General features: G+C 42.5%; 1 protein-coding gene across 2 annotated transcripts; it reads left to right on the top strand.

Moving 5' to 3' along the window:
- The first annotated feature begins 7,722 nt into the window (after nt 1–7,722).
- Nucleotides 7,723–15,373, top strand: LOC139390173 (tectonic family member 2). Of its 2 annotated transcripts, none has more exons than XM_071137406.1 (17): nt 7,723–7,879; nt 7,992–8,120; nt 8,223–8,284; nt 8,589–8,787; nt 8,892–8,992; nt 9,109–9,308; nt 9,453–9,573; nt 9,774–9,930; nt 10,036–10,230; nt 10,371–10,445; nt 10,564–10,659; nt 10,871–10,985; nt 11,335–11,438; nt 11,578–11,725; nt 11,908–12,045; nt 12,174–12,262; nt 12,358–15,281. In XM_071137406.1, the coding sequence occupies exons 1-17, from the start codon at nt 7,792–7,794 to the stop codon at nt 12,477–12,479; spliced, it is 2,139 nt and encodes a 712-aa protein (XP_070993507.1). In that variant the 5' UTR covers nt 7,723–7,791; the 3' UTR covers nt 12,480–15,281. The 2 variants fall into 2 exon arrangements, with proteins under 2 accessions (XP_070993507.1, XP_070993508.1); XM_071137407.1 differs by having other exon boundaries at nt 7,726–7,879; nt 8,007–8,120; nt 12,358–15,373.
- The last annotated feature ends 446 nt before the right edge of the window (nt 15,374–15,819 follow it).

Raw genomic sequence — 15,819 nt, 5'->3', positions numbered from 1 at the left:
AAACACAGACAGGACAAATAGCCATGCAATAGATTAGGGTCAATGTAGTTAATTATCAGGGCTCTTATAAGTTATAAATCATGGCATAGAGAGCAGTTGCTTCATGAGGTATTGGTATTCAGCAGTCAAATGTATGCCTTACTTACTTTGAAGAACTACTAAAATAGTGATTTTTGTCAGACAGATGAGATGATGACTTGGAATTAAATAATACATTATGAATTGTTTTATTCTGTGTTGTTACAGCATTCAACTCACATAATGCATATTGCATTTAATGTAAAAAAAAAGAAAAAAAAGAATAGAAGGCGAAACCGTGATATTTAAAAAGAATAATTGAACCAACCTCAAAAACACTAAATTGCTCACCGCTAATATTCTGTTTACATGAGCTTGTTAATTGCCTGTGAGTGCGGTAACTCACCCAGTGTCCCTGGCCTCCCTCAGTACAGGTCTCAGGTCAGACTGGGGAAGGTGACACAGCAACACTTCCAGGGTACCAGCATTATCCCAGTATTCCTCCAGCAGGAAGGGCAGAGCCTGATTGACCTGCATCAGGTACAAGCTCCTCTCCCCTCCTCCTCTCCTGGCCTACTTTCATCCTGCAGCAGGTAAATCACTGTGTTGATCAACATGCATAGGAAGCACAAGTAGAGGATATTATCATGATGAGATGAGATAAACGACAGCAGATTGTGAGAAGGTCAGTAGGTATAGTATACTGTACTTTTTAATCTACGACCGTGCTCTAGATCTCTACCTGGTGCTGAAGACAGGGAGAGGAGTGTGGTCCCTCAGGGCCGTGCTCAGTGAGGGGGTCCCAGCCAGACAGGCCCCAGGCAATCCTGAGAGCCTCAGGGGCCTTCGGGGCCAGGTGGACCTCCAACAGACTGCACCAGCGAGGAAACAGAGATGTCTGAAGATTGAGAGGGAGAAGAAAAAGACTGAAGGTTTCTGCATGTTTTTTGTCTCTGACACCATAATGACATGTTATTGTACAGTGTAATAAATCATGGCAAAAACAGAGAAGAGTGTGGTGTGCTGAATCTGTATCCTGACCTTTGGGAGAGCAGCAGGCTTGCATCCCACAGGGTCTGGGAGAGGAACTCTGTACCCCCTTCTGTTGCCCGCCAGGGCCACCAGCAGCAGCTCCACACAGTCCAGCAGGACTGGACCATCCAGTGTGGGAGAAGGAGATGGGTCCTGGGACAGAGTCATCACTGCCACTAGGGCTGTCAGATACAGTATATCCTGCTGTACTCCACACTCTGGTCTAACAGCGCCTCCTTCAGGACAGAGCAGAGTGCAATGTTAAACACCATTCAACATAACACACAGCAAGGTCAGGTCAGCATTGTCAATTCAGGAATGTGGAGTCATTAAAGGGACTAAAAGGGCAGCCAATAGGTGGGGACACTTAGCTTTCCAGAAACTGAAGGAGGTGTAACACGGGCACTGACACAGGCACATTGATTGGACCTATGGGGCTTTTATCAAAGGCAAAATAATGTTTTCTTTATATAGAGGAAGGATCAAGAGCTCTTATCAGACTATGCTACAGGAAACATTTGCGGACTGAAAGGCAGAACACTATTTAGTCACCAATGGGTTATGGAGAGAATGTAGTGCAGTGTTGACTTAGTTTTCTTTAATAAAACAATCTCAGCGAACGCATAAAGACTTTGACACAACAGAGAAAAAGGACGGATATCCTTGACTGGTCTTGTTCAGGTCTGCCTGATTAGTTAGTATATAATAGCTGTGAGCTGATACACACCCATTTCAGCAGAAAATAAAAGATTCTCAGCTTGATTTCAGCCCCATGCAGCAGTGTGTTTTAAGTCAAACATATCTTTAATGCCTTGGTTTCCTCATATTGTGCGTTGAAAACTAGTCCATGAAAACTGTCAGTAGGTTTTGGGCAGGGTGACTTTCCCAGCATGCTCAAGTCCATACCGGCATTCATGTCTCACCTGCAGTGCCATCTGCAGCACCTGTTGCATGCTGGTCCCAAAAAATCGCCGCCCAACTGACCAATGGCAGCCTCAGGTCGGAGCTCTCAGAGGATAAACATGGCAACCAAGGTTTTGGAGGTCTAGATCCTCACACTGCAGATGAGACTGGCAGCCAGATGGAGCAGGGGAATCAGGAAGTCTGACAGAGCCCTGGGAACAAAGATTACATGGATCACTTTCCATAATGCAAGGGGACGGACGCACAGAACACTGTAAATTATGATGTGCCTAACTGAGCATACAGCTTTGTCCATTAAAATATCAAATTGATCAGAAATACAGTGTAGACATTGTTAATTTTGTAAATGACTATTGTAGCTGGAAACGGCTGATTTTTTATGGAATATCTACATAGGCGTACAGAGTCCCATTATCAGCAACCATCACTCCTGTGTTCCAATGGCACGTTGTGTTAGCTAATCCAAGTTTATCATTTAAAAGGCTAATTGATCATTAGAAAACCCTTTTACAATTATGTTAGCACAGCTGAAAACTGTTGATTAAAGAAGCAATACAACTGGCCTTCTTTAGACTAGTTGAGTTTCTGGAGCATCAGCATTTGTGGGTTCGATTACAGGCTCAAAATTGCCAGAAACAAAGAACTATCTTCTGAAACTCGTCAGTTTATCTGCCGTTTCCAGCTACAACAGTCATTTACAACATTAACAACGTCTACACTGTATTTCTGATCAATTTGATGTTATTGTAATGGACAAAAAATTGATTTTCTTTCAAAAACAATGACATTTCTAAGTGACCCCAAACTTCTGAACAGTAGTGTACATAATCACCTGTTTCATTGAGTAGGGATCATTTTGCTTGTCTCTTTGAGGAAATGTAATAATGACATGAAAACACCCTGTTTGGTCTTGGACCCCTCTCAGGGTAGAGGGAGGGGTACAGGCGGAGCCGGGCCTCCTCTAGGGGCTGTGTAAGTTCCCTGCCGCCCCCCTCAACTCCCCCAGGAGGAAGGGCTGCAAGGCAGGGTACTGGGTGAAGAAGGCAGGAGGGGAGACATGACATGCTGGGTGGAGTCCTCCTCACCCCCAGAGCACTGACCCAGCATCCTGGAGCACAGAGCGCCTGTGCATGGGAAAGAGTTCAGTCAGAGGGCGCACAATAACAAATCAATAATTTAACATGCATGTCTGACAGCTACATGAAACAAATTGGAGCAGACCACTCAAGTAGGCCTAATAGATTTTTGCCCGGTCTATATAATTACATTTTTGATTTGGTCAGTTTCAGACAATACAAATTACACTGAAATGTGAGATTTGACTCTGTGTGTGTGCATTACAGTTGAGAGAGGAGAGGAGGTCTTTTTTTTTCTTTTTTTTCTACTGTGTTATTGACTTGTTAATTGTTTACTCCATGTGTAACTCTGTGTTGTCTGTTCACACTGCTATGCTTTATCTTGGCCAGGTCGCAGTTGCAAATGAGAACTTGTTCTCAACTAGCCTACCTGGTTAAATAAAGGTGAAAAAAAATTATAAAAAATAATTACAGTAGGGCAGCATTCCTCATGGTCCAGCAGTGGGAGCTGAGAAGGGTCAGGGACAGCATAGCCACAGCCTGGGTAAACTGCAGCACAACTACCCTCAGCCCAGAGCCCCGTACCAGGGCCTGTAGGGTGTTGACTGCACACACCTGGGGGAGAGGAGGGGGAAAGCCAACATTAGACAGAATGCTAACTGACCTGTACTTGAGTATCCCTATGGCATCTCATCTGTGTTGGTGGTAGGTAACGTGCAGGTACAGTGCCTTCAGAAAGTATTCATACCCTCTTGATTTTTTCCACATTTTGTGTTACAGCCTGAATTTACAATGTATTAAATTTAGATATTTTGTCACTGGCCTACACGCAATATCCCATAACGTCAAACTGGAATGATGTTTTATTTTTATTTTTGACTAATTAATAAAAAATGCAAAGCCTTGAGTGAATAAGTATTCAACTCCTTTGTTATGATTAGCCAAAATAAGTTTAAAAAGGACAAATATGCAAGCAAGTGACATAATAAGTTGCACGGACTCAATCTGTGTCCAATAATAGTGTTTAACAGGATTTTTGAATGACTACCTCATCTCTGTACCCCACACATAAAAGTATCTATAAGGTCCCTCAGTCGAGCAGTGAATTTTAAACACAGATTCAACCCCAAAGACCAGGAAGATTTTCCAATAGCTCACAAAGGGCACGTACATTGGTAAGGGTGTGTAGATTGGTAAAAAAAAATATATATACATTTTGAATTGAGGCAGTAACATAACAAGATGTGGAATAAGTCAAGAGGTATGAATACTTTCTGAAGGCACTGTATATCTGGCTAACTTATGTTTGGTGCGTTGATGATGTGTGTTACCTGTGGCAGGACCAGTGTCTTGTCCCAGTCCTGGGGCAGAGGGGCTCTGGCTGTGCCCAGCAGGGTGTGTATGCTGTGGGCCAGGAGGGACAGAGCCTTACTGGCCTCCTCTGCTGACACCACTCACAGGATGAGCATGGACAGTCCTGCCGCCCGCCGGGTCATTGACGTACAGCGAGACTGCAACACCTCTAGGCCCTGAAGAGAAAACCAGTTAGCAGTTTAGCACACACACGGTTTAACCATACTAGCTAAATATGCACGCAACATGATTGTTGAAGGTAAATTAGATATGAATTGTCAGAGAATGATGCTGTACATCCCATACATTGTTACGTCTGGAGGAAAAAGGGTGAGGCTTGCAAGTGTAACGGATGTGAAACGGCTAGCTTAGTTAGCGGTGGTGCGTGCTAAATAGCGTTTCAATCGGTGACGTCACTTGCTCTGAGACCTTGAAGTAGTAGTTCCCCTTGCTCTGCAAGGGCCGCAGCTTTTGTGGAGCGATGGCTAACGATGCTTCGTGGGTGACTGTTGTTGATGTGTGCAAAGGGTCCCTGGTTCGCGCCCAGGTATGGGCGAGGGGACGGTCTAAAGTTATCCGAAGAACACCATCCCAACCGTGAAGCACGGGGGTGGCAGCATCATGTTGTGGGGGTGCTTTGCTGCAGGAGGGACTTCACAAAATAGATGGCATCATGAGGCAGGAAAATTATGTGGATTTATTGAAGCAACATCTAAGATGTCAGGAAGTTAAAGCTTGGATGCAAATGGGTTTTCCAAATGGACAATGACCCCAAGCATACTTCCAAAGTTGTGGCAAAATGGCTTAAGGACAACAAAGTCAAGGTATTGGAGTGGCCATCACAAAGCCCTGACCTCAATCCTATAGAAAATGTGTGGGCAGAACTAAAAAAGCATGTGCGAGCAAGGAGGCCTAAAACAGGAGGCCCACACCAGCTCTGTCAGGAGGTATGGGCCAAAATTCATCCAACTTATTGTGAGAAACTTGTGGAAGGCTACCTGAAACATTTGACCCAAGTTAAAACAATTTAAAGGCAATGCTACCAAACACTAATTGAGTCTATGTAAACCTCTGACCTACTGGGAATGTGATGAAAGAAATAAAAGCTGAAATAAATCCTTCTCTCCACTATTATTCTGACATTTCACTTTCTTACAATAAAGTGGTGATCCTAACTGAGATTAAATGTCAGGAATTGTGAAAAACTCTGTTTAAATATATTTGGCTAAAGTGTATGTAAACTTCAACTGTATGTGTATTAAAGTAGTCAAAAGTTAAGCATTTGGTCCCATATTCATTCATCAAACTTGTGACTACAAACATGTTGGATGCATTTGCTGTTTGTTTAGTTTTTTTTTATGTGGGGTGTTTTGTCTTGGGATTTTCGTACGTATTGGGATTGTGGCTTAGTGGGGTTTTCTAGGTAAGTCTATGGCTGTCTGAATTGGTTCTCAATTAGAGGCAGGTGATTATCGTTGTCTCTGATTGGAAACCATATTTAGGCAGCCATATTCTTTGAGTGTTTTGTGGGTGATTGTTCCTGTCTCTGTGTTTGTTGTCACCAGATAGGCTGTATAGGTTTTCATGTTCCGGTTTTTGTATTGTTTGTTTTTCTTCATTATTAAACATGTATGAAAATTACCATGCTGCATTTTGGTCCGACTCTCCTTCACCCGAAGAAAACCGTAACAATAGCAAATGAGTTAATACTGATCATTGAAAACATCACCATGGAAACTCAAACGATTTATTATTGAAATAGCATGGGCGACCAAGAAAAACAAATTGGTACAATTTAAGGCCATGTGAAAATCAATAATTGCCTAGTTAAATAAAGGTAAAAAAATATATTATAATAATAATAATGCAGGCACTAGGGATGGGGGTGTGAGAATGCAGGACTGGGCAGATGAGATGTAGTCGTTGTTTATGTGCGTCTGTGTATGTTTGTATCTGGTGTGGGAACAATATGTGATGCCATCAAGAGACAGTGACACAAACGGCAAACAATGTATGTGTAACAAGATGGTAGGAACAGTCAGTGGTGGGCTTGAACCAGTCACTCAGAGACCGCAGAGAATATATCACTGCTGCCACCAACGTAGTGATTGAATGAGAACAGTCATTGCAGAGCTTGAAGCAGCAACCTTGTGGTTAAGGGGTAAAAATGTATTTCTTTTATTTTACCTTTATTTAACCAGGTAGGCTAGTTGAGAACAAGTTCTCATTTACAACTGCGACCTGGCCAAGATAAAGCAAAACAGTTGGACACGTACAACAACAGAGTTACACATGGAATTAACAAACATACAGTCAATAATACAATAGAAAAAGTATATATACAGTGTGTGCAAATGAGGTAAGATAAGGGAGGTAAGGCAATAAATAGGCCATGGTGGCGAAATAATTACAATATAGATGTGATAGATGTGCAGAAGATTAATGTGCAAGTAGAGATACTGGGGTGCAAAGGAGCAAGATAAATAAATACAGTATGGGGATGAGGTAGTTGGATGGGGTGTTTACAGATGGGCTATGTACAGGTGCAGTGATCTGTGAGCTGCTCTGACAGCTGGTGCTTAAAGTTAGTGAGGGAGATATGAGTCTCCAGCTTCAGTGATTTTTGCAGTTCGTTCCAGTCATTGCACTACCACATACTGCCTGTGCCACAAAATCCCAGATATTTTGGCAGAAGCAGTAGTACATCATTCAAATACAGGTGAGGCTACACATGCTCTTCCCTACAAATGCCAGAGAAAACACATTAGGCACTTATTTTTTATATTTTTTATTCACTTCCCAACCAGATTTACCTTGAGCACTCGTCAAGCTTGTTTATGAAGAGCTTCAAAGTAGTGCTGGCATCTATGGGTATTTTATCCTCAGTGACCAGACAGTCTAGTACAGCTTTCATTTGATCTTCGACTGATCCAACAGGCACCATTGTTTGCTAATTCCTAAGGCTTTTGCTTCCTTTCTCGTGTTTTTCCTTGTAATTTTAACTAATGGAGCTGATGAATTGCCGCCATCTAGTGTATAGGATTATACATTGGCTCAACAGATCATCTTTGCAACATTATGCTTTTGTTTTCATGTTGTGTTGCAAATTAATTCGAGTGCATGCAGAGATTATATATAATGTTGCATGTTGGTTTCAAGAAGTTGGCGTTCTTTAACAGTTGCATGATTATTTGTCTGTTTATATAGTACACACTCGGCTCCACAAGCGTCGCTGTTGACTGTCTGAACAGTAGCATGGCCTCTATGGAGCACGAGAGAATAAGTCATCGTATAAGCTGTGATTGGTTGATATGTCGTTGCCATAGCTAGACATCTCTACAACATTTCGTAAAAATGGCGACTCCCTGGTGAACCGATATTATCTGCGATGGCTAATATACTTTCTGCACGTGTTCTATGTCGATGTGCATACATTCTTCTGATTGTTTTGATTACGGATGCAAAGAGCAATGTCGGTAAGTCATTCAACTCTCATACTTTTTCCATCAATCAATCAACTAACATGATGTGTGGAACTAAGGCTAGCTAACTTTAGCTAGCTAACGTTACCTGGCTAACATCAAGCAGCAATCCCTTTTCTAGTTTTTCAGCCGTCGTATCTCGTCACATCTGGACCTAGATTGGCTGCTTTCTTGCTTGGAAACACATCTGGCATATCCCTGACCCTGAGCTCTCTATCGCGCTCCAATCCCCCAGGTAAATAAGCTACTTGCATGGTGTTGTCAGTGAGCACTTGTCATTGTCCATGGCATGGGTTTTGTAAGCAATGACATGCATTTTGTGGATTCATTTTGACAGGTCCCCCATCATGCTCAGAAGATCTGACACAGTGGGTTCTCACACAGGAGTTGGTGGGCAAGGTAAGTGTGTGACATACTGCTCTCATCAGGAGCTGTTTTTTTAGCACGACAGAGTCCCCCCTGACCACTGCTACCAAAAATGACTGCTACCTCTACCTGGCTTTTTAGCAGCACCACATACCACACAAGTGGGCTGCTTTTTCATGGTTTAAGTTGACATAAAATATTTTGTTAGCAACCAAATAGTCTTGTCTGCACACAAAGACACCAAATGATTGACACCATTCAGAACTTTCTTCATGGAAATTACTCTCGCCACTTAATTGCTGTCTCCCTGCAACCTATCTCTTTCCCTGTGTGTCAGACTACAGTGCGAGTGCAGCTGAGTCTGAACCGCAGCCTGCTCCTGTGTGGTAATAATAATGACACAGACTGCTGTCCTGAGCCACTGTGTGTGCTGGAGACTCTACGTGTGTCTGCCTGTCTGGGGAACACATCTCAGGCTTCACTGCTAATCCAGGCTAGGATCTATGCCCAGGTGTTTCCCACTGAACCTGTGTCTGGTAAGTCTGGCTCTTTTTAAAGTAGGTATCTTTAATCAATCCAAGAGATATTTTGTTTGTCTGGTTGTCCCCCTTTTTTAATAGTGCTTTTTTATTTTTGTCAGACAACAAAACAGTAATTCCCAACCAAGTGTACCGGCCCCTGGGCTCCTGTTCCTGCGACCTCACTGAGGGAGCCTGTGATGTGCGATGCTGCTGTGACAAGGTATTTACATCCATCTTTACACATACTAATCTGCTTGCTCTGTGGCTAGAGTAGACATTTTGATTATGTTTGTCTGTCCATCAGGTAATGGTGTTTCTGTCATGTGTCTCCCCCAGGACTGTTCCCCTGAAGCCCTGAAGCTGTTTCAGGGCCAGTGTCTTTCGGGGCCCTTTGGAGGGGAAGTTTCTCCAGTTCCTGATTACCTGTGCATTGCACAGTCTGCTGAAAATGCCCCTGATTGGTTTCCATTTCTCTGTGTCATCTCCCTGCCTGAAAACAATCCCTTCCTTGGACTATTTTATGAAGGGGACACAATGTGAGGCGCCGTCTATTTCCTTAAGACAGTTTTGTCTTGATAAACATAGACTTCAATCTTAATTGATAGAGTTTTTGTTTTTGCTATATCTCCTTTACTGCATCGACCTAATATGTGTTATGCCTTCTTCTATATGTGATCCAGCACACCAAAGCCCAGGCCATCTTTCCAAATGCCAGTGCTGTCAGCTCCACTGCCCACACATATCTACCAGCAGGGGGATCCCATTTTCACCATAAGTGATCAGTATTTCACCATTCCTCAGGTTAGACTTGTGTGTCTGAATATCTCTCTCTCTCTCTCTCTCTCTCTCTCTCTCTCTCTCTCTCTCTCTCTCTCTCTCTCTCTCTCTCTCTCTCTCACTGTGTGTTTGTAAATGTACAGTCAGAAGTCTCTGTGGCTCAAAGCAAAGTGTTTTGTCGTCTATGCCATCTGATATGTCTAATTTATGTCTTAATTCCTCAGAACTCCCTGGTTGGCCAGTGTGTAGATAATGCCCCTGTGGCATTTTTGAAAAACTTCCAAGCGCAGTGTGTGACCCGTCTCCTTTCCTGCCCAACTGGACCCCCCTTACAGATGACACCAACTGAGCTGAGGGTGCAAGTCAGGGATGGCCAAGGGGGTACTCTCTCTCTCTCTCTATGATCAGAACAATTACTTACTTTTTCAACTTTTTCTGATTGATTTGATTTGATTTGCTTTGTGTGGTCATTGGGAAACATTTCAGGTGTGGTCACAGTGGATGTCACAGATAAAATGGCTGTTGATCTGAGGCCCTTTGTCGCGAGTCCTGTGGCTGAAGATGGCAGACTGCTGTGTGAAAATGTGACCTTGGCCTTAAATTACAAATTCTTCTGGAAAGGGAATGGTCTCACAAATATCACACTAACCCGCATACTTGGGAATGTCCTTTCTGCTAGTGGTAAGGGCCTCTTTTGTTTAGTTTTTACATGCTGGGCATTACTGGGTATTTGTAGTATCATTAATTATCCTTATCAACGCTGACGTTGTGTTTGTTAATGATTAACAGATAATTGTCCTGCTTTTATGTGTTTCTCACAGTGGGTTTGACAGCCAGCTATTCAGTTGTGTTTCTGAATGGAGATGCTTTGGCTCAGCCCAACTCGGGGAACCCAGGTTTGTGCAACCTAATACACTTTTTCTAAGCGTTTCATAATGGGGATCTTAATGTGCAACATAAAAAGATGAGACTAGTTTCACTGATTTACAGACAAAGCCTTGTGTAATCTCTCAGGTTACCAGGTGGGCAGGCCTGTGATTGGTGGGATTGTGGACACCTTGGGGAATGGAACAGTCATACAGAGGACCCCAGTCAATCTTTGGAAGCCAGGTAACGGTCGTCTTTGTACCATGGATAGTGCACTGAAAAATCAACGGCTTTGAAAGGTCTCAATTATTTAACTCTACACATCAAAAATATATTACATATTTTAGCTTAGGCACTTTGATTAGACTATTGTGAGAACCAGCAGTTACAGCTGTTGGATGGCTTGTGGCCTGTTAGTGTATGTGTATTCATGTTTTTCTATTTCTGTTTTCAGTAAGCAGTGGACTGTGTGCCTCTGAGGGGAGAATAGTACTATTTGGGGAGAATTCAACTGCAGGATGTCTGTTACCTGTGAGCCTACAGAACCTGACCCAATGTAGCCTGCTTAGGTGAGTCACTGGATACACAAAAAAACTATTTTCACGCCACTTCGACACCGACTTTTTCGTAGCAGGTTAGGAGACTGAGGTTAAGGTTAAGAAAAGGGTTAGGGTTAGCGAAAATGCTCTCCTAACCTGCTACGAAAATCTTTGTATCGAAGTCGTGTAAAAAGAGTGTGTCCCGTACTGTTTTACACATACTGTGCATGCGATAATACAACTTAGAAACTTGAAACACACACACAGATAAATAGCATTTCTGGAGTTGATCAAATTACAGCTGCATGCCTGCAAATGGAAAGGATCCATGTCTCCTGTAAAATGTTTGACCTCCTTTTTTTTTTTTTACCTCTGCTAGTCAGAATGTGGCCTCTCTTCAGAGGGCACTGAGCACAGCAACACACATAGCGAGGAATGGAGACCCAGATGTTCTGAACCTGACTGACTGGTTGAACATTAGCTGTGAGTAGAAACCTTTCAAACTTTAACTGTTAAATTCATCTAAATATTACCCAAAATATTCACCCTATTAATTCATTATTTTGGCTTTGTTGCTTGCTTCAATTGCACTTCTGTATCCAACACACTGAATAACCAACAGTTGTAGAACTGAACTCCAACCAGCCTGTGGGTGGTGGTATTGGAATATGTTCTGGGATTCCCTCCCACCGGCACATCCATGTTAGGAGCATTGTGACAGAGGTGGTGGGGGGGTTGCCTCAGCGGGAGATACAAGCAGTGGAAGTCAGGTATGTGGTAACAGCCTACAACACTGTCCATTGCCATCACAAACATCTTTCCTTTCTGTCTGTGCTGACCTTCTGTTCATACTCAGGACGGGCCCATTACAATGCATTGATTGGATGTGTGATTGAATAAAGTCCTCCTTGTTTACTCCACTGTCTCTGATGTGAGTGTTGCCTCTCCACAGTGACCATGTGTCCACTTGGAAGTTTGAGTGTGGAGGGGGTGACCCCTGTCTGGAGCCGACTGGGATTCAGACTTTCCCTGTCACCTCTTCCATCACCTTCACTGATATCTCCATCAACACAGGACCACCCAGAACCAGGTGAGTCTGAAAGGCTAAAGGCCTGAGAATTTAAATATAGCCTCAGTATAAGATTTCCTGACTATGTTGAACAGTTGGTAAGTGCAGTGAATAAAACTCTGATGTGGTTCTGCCCTGGTCTCCTTCAGGTTTCAGATTAACTTTACTGAGTATGACTGCGACAGGAACGATGTGTGCTGGCCCCAGCTTGCCTTCCCCCTCACCAGGTATTATACAGGTGAGACTCTGCTGTCCCAAAATGTGACTAATTAAATATGCTAAATGGATGATGACAGTAGGATTAACTCTTTCCCTACACCCCTCTATCTCCAGGTGAGTCGTACTCCCTGTCTCTGGCCAAGGGCCTCATCTTGGTGTTTTTCTTCATCACTGCCTCCATTCTCGGGACTCCATGGAAACAGATCCGACAGGCATGGAGAAGTGCTTCTCTCTAAACCAATGAATCTGAGAAAGAGAGCAATAGTAGACATACTGACATGCCCTAGTTCTTGACGTGGGCTACCCACCTTGACCATGACTGTCTAATGGCTTAAATTTTCTTGATCCTGCTGAAAGATAATGGATGAACATGTTGTTATTGAGCTAGTAAACAGCCAGTAAGTAAGTAATTTTCAGGTGGTAAATTCGAACATGTTTAGCAGGTTTCTTTCATGGTTGGTAAGAATGTAAATTATCAAGTTGACTGTATTTTGATATTTTTGTTACCTTTTGGAAATGTTCATTTTTGATTTAGGCTTGAAATGTGAATCTGGCCTGGGATAAATCAAATCACATTCTTATTTGTCACGTGCGTCGATTTTCAATGGGTGTAGACTTTACTGTGAAATGCTTGCTTACGAGCCCTTCCCAACGATGCAGAGTAAAAAAAAAAATTATAGTAAAAAATGGTAACTCGAGGAGTAAAATACACAAGAATGGAGCAATATACAGACAGGGAATACCAGTACCAGATCAATGTGCAGGGGTATGAGGTACAGTATTTCAGGTAGATATGCAAATGAAGGCAGGGTAAAGTGACTTGGCATCAGGATAGATGATAAAGAGTAAAATAAAGAACAGAGTAGCAGCAGTATATGATGACTGCAGAAGTGTGTGTTTGTGTAGGTGTATATGCAGTGTACAGTGCATTTGAAAGTATTCAGACCTCTTCACTTTTTCCACATTTTGTTACGTTTCAGCCTTATTCTAAAATTGATTAAATTGTTTTTTCTCCTCATCAATCTACACACAATACCTCAATGACAAAGCAAAAACAGGTTTTTGAAATATCAAATTTTCATAATTATTCAGACTCTTTTTACTCAGTACTTTGTTGAAGCACCTTTGGCAGCAATTACAGCCTCTAGTCTTCTTGGGTATGACGCTACATGCTTGGCACATCTGTATTTGGGGAGTTTCTTCCATTCTTCTCTGCAGATCCTCTCAAGCTCTGTCAGGTTGATGGGGAGCGTCTTTGCACAGCTATATTCAGGTCTCCAGAGATGTTCAATCGGGTTCAAGTCCAGACTCTGGCTGGGCCACTCAAGGACATTCAGAGACTTGTCCCGAAGCCACTCCTGCGTTGTCTTGGCTGTGTGCTTAGGGTCATTGTCCTGTTGGAAGATGAACCTTAGCCCCAGTCTGAGGTCCTGAGTGCTCTGCAGCAGGTTTTCATCAAGGATCTCTCTGTACTTTTCTCCATTCACCTTTCCCTCGATCCTGACTAGTCTCCCAGTCCCTGCCACTGAAAAACATCCCCACAGCATGATGCTGCCACCATCATGCTTCACCGTAGGGATGGTATTGGCCAGGTGATGAGCTGTGCCTGGTTTCCTCCAAATGTGACGATTGGCATTCAGGCCAAAGTGTTCAATCTTGGTTTTCATGGTCCTTTAGGTGCCTTTTTGGCAAACTCCAAGTGGGTGGTCATGTGCCTTTTACTGAGAGTGGCTTCTGTCTCGCCACTCTACCATAAAGGTCTGATTGGTGGAATAAAGGAGAGATGGTTGTTCTTCTGGAAGGTTCTCCCATCTCCACAGAGGAACTCTGGAGCTCCGTCAGAGTGACCATCGGGTTCTTGGCCATCTCCCTGACCAAGGACCTTCTCCCCCGATTGCTTGGTTTGGCCGGGCGGCCAGCTCTAGGAAAAGTCTTGGTGGTTCCAAATGTCTTCCATTTAAGAATGACGGAGGCCACTGTGTTCTTGGGGACCTTCAATGCTGCAGAAATGTTTTGGTACCCTTTCCCAGATATGTGGCTCGACACAATCCTGTCTCGGTGCTCTACGGACAATTTCTTTGACCTCATGGCTTGTTTTTTTGCTCTGACATGCACTGTCAACTGTAGGACCTTTTATATAGACAGGTGTGTGCTTTTTACAAATCATGTCCAATCAATTTAATTTACGACAGGTGGACTCCAATTTGTAGAAACATCTCAAGGTTGATCAATGCAAACAGGATGCACCTGAGCTCAATTTTGATTCACATAGCAAAGGGTCTGAATACTTAGGTAAATATTTTTAAAACATTTGCAAACATTTCTAAAAACCTGTTTTCACTTTGTCATTGTGGGATATTGTGTGTAGATTGAGGAAATTCTTATTTAATGCATTTTAGAATAAGGCTGTAATGTAACAAAATGTGGAAAAGGTGAAGGGGTCAGAATACTTTCCCGATTGCGCTGTATGGGAATGTGTATAGGTTTTGTGTGAGAGTCAGGGGTGTGTATTTTTACATAAACATGCAAACACCCTCCAATAGAATTCATAGCAAGCAGTGTTAGTCAGATTTGATGAAATATATGATGATATTCCTTCTCACAGGGTAGGTTGCCAAAAGTAACTAACTGAAAGCCACACTAGCAATAAGCCATGGATATGACAGCATTGAGGCAAATGTCCCTCCACATCCTCATAGATGATCTAGACAACTATTCAAACCTTTCTGGATTACAACAAAATTCTGATAAGTGTACTATGTTACGTACTAGTGTCACGTCCTGACTTTAGTTCCTTTTTGGGCATTCTATGTGTTGTTCTATGTTTCTGTATTTCTATGTGTTTGGCCTGGTATGGTTCTCAATCAGAGGCAGCTGTCTATCGTTGTCTCTGATTGAGAGCCATACTTAGGTAGCCTTTTTTCCCATTTTGAGTGTGGTTGATTGTTTTCTGTCTCTGCACCAGACAGAACTGTTTAGTTTTCGGTCATGCTCTTGTTATTTTGTGTTCAGTTTAAACAAATATTAACATGGACACGTACCATGCTGCATATTGGTCCGATCCTTCCTACTCCTCCTCAGAAGAGGAGGAAAACTGTTACAACTAGATCATTAAAAAAAATACAACTTTTACATTCCTGTGTAGTTTTTCAAATAAAATGGTATGATGGTGAAGTGAACATACTCAATATTCATATCCCGAAAGAAATTATCTCACTACAATACATTTTAATAGAAAGTTAACTAAAAGAGATAAGCTCTTGCAACCATGGAAAGGAAAATATCTGTCTATTTGTTGAAAAATCACCCTGATTTAACATATTAGTCCTATCCAAGTTTACCTATATGCTTATGGCCTTGCTTACACCTAGCATCTTATTTTACGTCATTATATGAGCAGCAAAAAAATATTCAATTGTATTTGGAACGGCAAGCAACACAAAACTAAATGGGCCTATTTAAAAATGAATATGAATTCGAAGGGCAGAAATGATTAAATTTTAAAGCATTAAATCGCTCACTAAAGGCTTAGTCATACAAAAGTTATACTTAAATCTGAACTGGTTCTCTAGCAGA

The sequence above is a fragment of the Oncorhynchus clarkii genome, chromosome 30 (genome assembly GCF_045791955.1).
Source record: "Oncorhynchus clarkii lewisi isolate Uvic-CL-2024 chromosome 30, UVic_Ocla_1.0, whole genome shotgun sequence".
NCBI lineage: Eukaryota > Metazoa > Chordata > Actinopteri > Salmoniformes > Salmonidae > Oncorhynchus > Oncorhynchus clarkii.
Note: the sequence above shows the minus strand (reverse complement) of the source record. Positions and strands in the feature narration are given on the sequence as shown.

Excerpts from the sequence above, each read along its gene's own strand:
- LOC139390173 (XM_071137406.1), top strand. The coding sequence starts at position 7,792 with ATGGCTAATATACTTTCTGCACGTGTTCTATGTCGATGTGCATACATT. Across the intron at positions 9,309-9,452 it reads TTTTATGAAGGGGACACAAT|CACACCAAAGCCCAGGCCAT; the intron begins GTGAGGCGCCGT and ends TATGTGATCCAG. Across the intron at positions 9,931-10,035 it reads AGTCAGGGATGGCCAAGGGG|GTGTGGTCACAGTGGATGTC; the intron begins GTACTCTCTCTC and ends GAAACATTTCAG.